This window comes from Microtus ochrogaster, chromosome 18 (genome assembly GCF_000317375.1).
Source record: "Microtus ochrogaster isolate Prairie Vole_2 chromosome 18, MicOch1.0, whole genome shotgun sequence".
NCBI classification, from domain to species: Eukaryota; Metazoa; Chordata; class Mammalia; order Rodentia; family Cricetidae; genus Microtus; species Microtus ochrogaster.
The window spans coordinates 26,835,911-26,838,288 of NC_022020.1; the positions used below are offsets into that span (position 1 = coordinate 26,835,911).

At 42.1% G+C, this 2,378-nt stretch overlaps 1 protein-coding gene across 1 annotated transcript in view; it reads left to right on the forward strand.

The window, feature by feature from the left end:
• Ndfip1 (Nedd4 family interacting protein 1) overlaps positions 1–2,378 on the forward strand; it is a 47,166-nt gene that overhangs the window by 37,513 nt on the left and 7,275 nt on the right. The window contains exon 7 of the mRNA XM_005356023.3: positions 972–1,077. Coding sequence (XP_005356080.1) covers positions 972–1,075 — 104 coding nt within the window. The 3' untranslated portion in view covers positions 1,076–1,077. The remainder of the gene's footprint in view (positions 1–971; positions 1,078–2,378) is intronic.

The following is a 2,378-nucleotide window of genomic DNA, read 5'->3' on the forward strand; positions in this document are numbered from 1 at the left end:
CACCTTACTAGACCTGGATGGAGGTGGGTGGTCCTTGGACTTCCCACAGGGCAGGGAACCCTGATTGCTCTTCGGGCTGATGAGGGAGGGGGACTTGATTGGGGGAGGGGAAGGGAAATGGGAGGCGGTGGCGGGGAAGAGGCAGAAATCTTTAATAAATAAATTTTAAAAAAATAAATAAAATCAATTAGAAATAATGCCGGTTTGAATAAAACTACCTTATGTTATTTATAAAAAAAAAACAAAAAAAGTAAAACTCGTGTATTGTATACAGTGAACTTTATAACATGCAAATTGTATCAGTAAAAATATTGAAATCTTGTTAGAGTTTCTCTGAAGAAGGTCAAGAGTGTTTTCATTGCAGGGGCGAATGTGTAAGCATGGTACTGTCATACCGCCTGTAAGAGTAGAAAACTGGAGTTTACATAAGTGGATGCTGACATCTAGTGGACAGTATTGTGTACTGTTGGCAGAAAAAGAAATAACAAAAGATTAGAATTAAGCCGGAGAAAAGTAAAGTTGTATGTGCCTGTAATCCCAGAATACTCCAGAGATGGAGGCTGGAAAATTAGGAGTTCAAGACCAGCCTCTGTACTGAGACCATAGTCAGAAAACAAAACAACAAAACCCATTTGTAATCACTCCTTTTGATGTTAATTGTGTGGATGCTGTTTGGGGACTCAGCAGGGAGATTTTGTAGGCTTCCCAGTGAGGCTTCCACATGCAAATGTTTGGTTCCATTTTAAATTCCAGAACCTTTTGAGACCAATTAGATCCTGTGCAAAAGAGATGTTTACTTGAGATTATGTCTTCCCATTGAAAAGTGGACACTGATAGGAAAACCCCTGGAGAAGCCTGTGTTAATAGGCTTCAGCAGGAAAATGACTTGTTCTTGTTACAAGGGGGTGGTTCTAGGGGACGAACTTAATGTAGGAATTAGAAGTTCATTCTTGACTTTATTTTTTATTTAGGCTTTCTCCTGTTTCTCAGAGGATTTATCAATTACGCAAAAGTTCGGAAGATGCCAGAAACTTTCTCAAATCTCCCCAGGACCAGAGTTCTCTTTATTTATTAAAGGTATTGAAGGAGGGATGGGGGCGCTGTTTTCTAGTTGCATTGTGATCATTTGATACATTGCAGAGTTCCGCTCAGTTCCGAGTGAGACTCTGTGCCGGGTATATAAACAGTAAGGAGGACACACAGACTCCTTGCCTTGTCGCTTTTTATCAGAGGGGTGGCGTCTGCAGAAAGCTATTGATGAGGGTGAGGGAGAAGAGAAATCTTTTGCCAGCATAAAGGCAAGAATCATAGTAGTAATAGGGGTGCACGTAAGGTATTGATGGTGTGATTGAGCCCATAGGCCTCCTCCCTCATCACCAACCTCACAGAGCCCCAGAATGTCCTGCAGAGAATGCTCTGAGGGAAGTTGGCAGGCACGTTTGGGGTAGGTCCTTTTACTTGAGCTACTGACAAGCCCACTAAGGCATCCATTTCTTAAAGTTAGTCATTGAGCCTTTCCAGCAGCCTGTTTTCAGGATCATACCCAGATTTCATCACTCTGGTGGAGAGGAAACTCAAATCCAAGGGAAGGAGAGACCTTTCCTTTACCTGGAACAGACCTAAGTCCTGAACCGTGTTTGATTCACAGTTTCCCCAGTGGCTGCCTTCCATCTTCATCCAGCAGGTACCTGAAGGGTGAGGTCTTTTGAGAAAGAATATAGCAGGCTTCTCTCTGACAAGGCAGACTGCCTTTGTGGACTTGATTCTTTGCCCCTTGGGCTGTGGGGATTTATATATTTGATAGAATAAAGCCTTAAACATCAGTCCTGTTGAAGGTTCAGAAAAGGCGTGTGTAGCAGCTGTCACAAATCTTAATTGATAGGTAGAATTCAGGTTGTAGAATCATGTGGGAGAGAACTTCAGTCTCCTGAGGCAATAGAGAACAGAAACAGACTTCAGGGTGGCTGTGGGTTCTCATTGTAAACAGTGCTGAAGTCACCAACAGGTACCCTCCAAAGCATCACTGCTAACCACAGTAACCTAGTGGGACAGGCTTAACTGCCCTGCAGGAACGTGATAATAGCTATGAATTTCCTGGAATACCTTATTGTCCATCATCTTCATTTTTCATTTAGAAGGACATTAGACAGGCTTGGGCTTATAGCTCAGTGTACAAGGTTTAATTCCTCCTTGAGAAGGAAAGGGAGGAATAGGAGAAGCACGGGAGGTTTGTGTATGCTGGGGAATTTTGTACTTTTTTCATCTTCTTATATAGAAGAAATAGGAACTGCCTAACACTCTGTTTTCCTGTGTTAGGGATTTTAATGGGAATCTTTATTCTATAGCTTTGATTGTAAAGTTTTTTTTGTTTTGTTTTG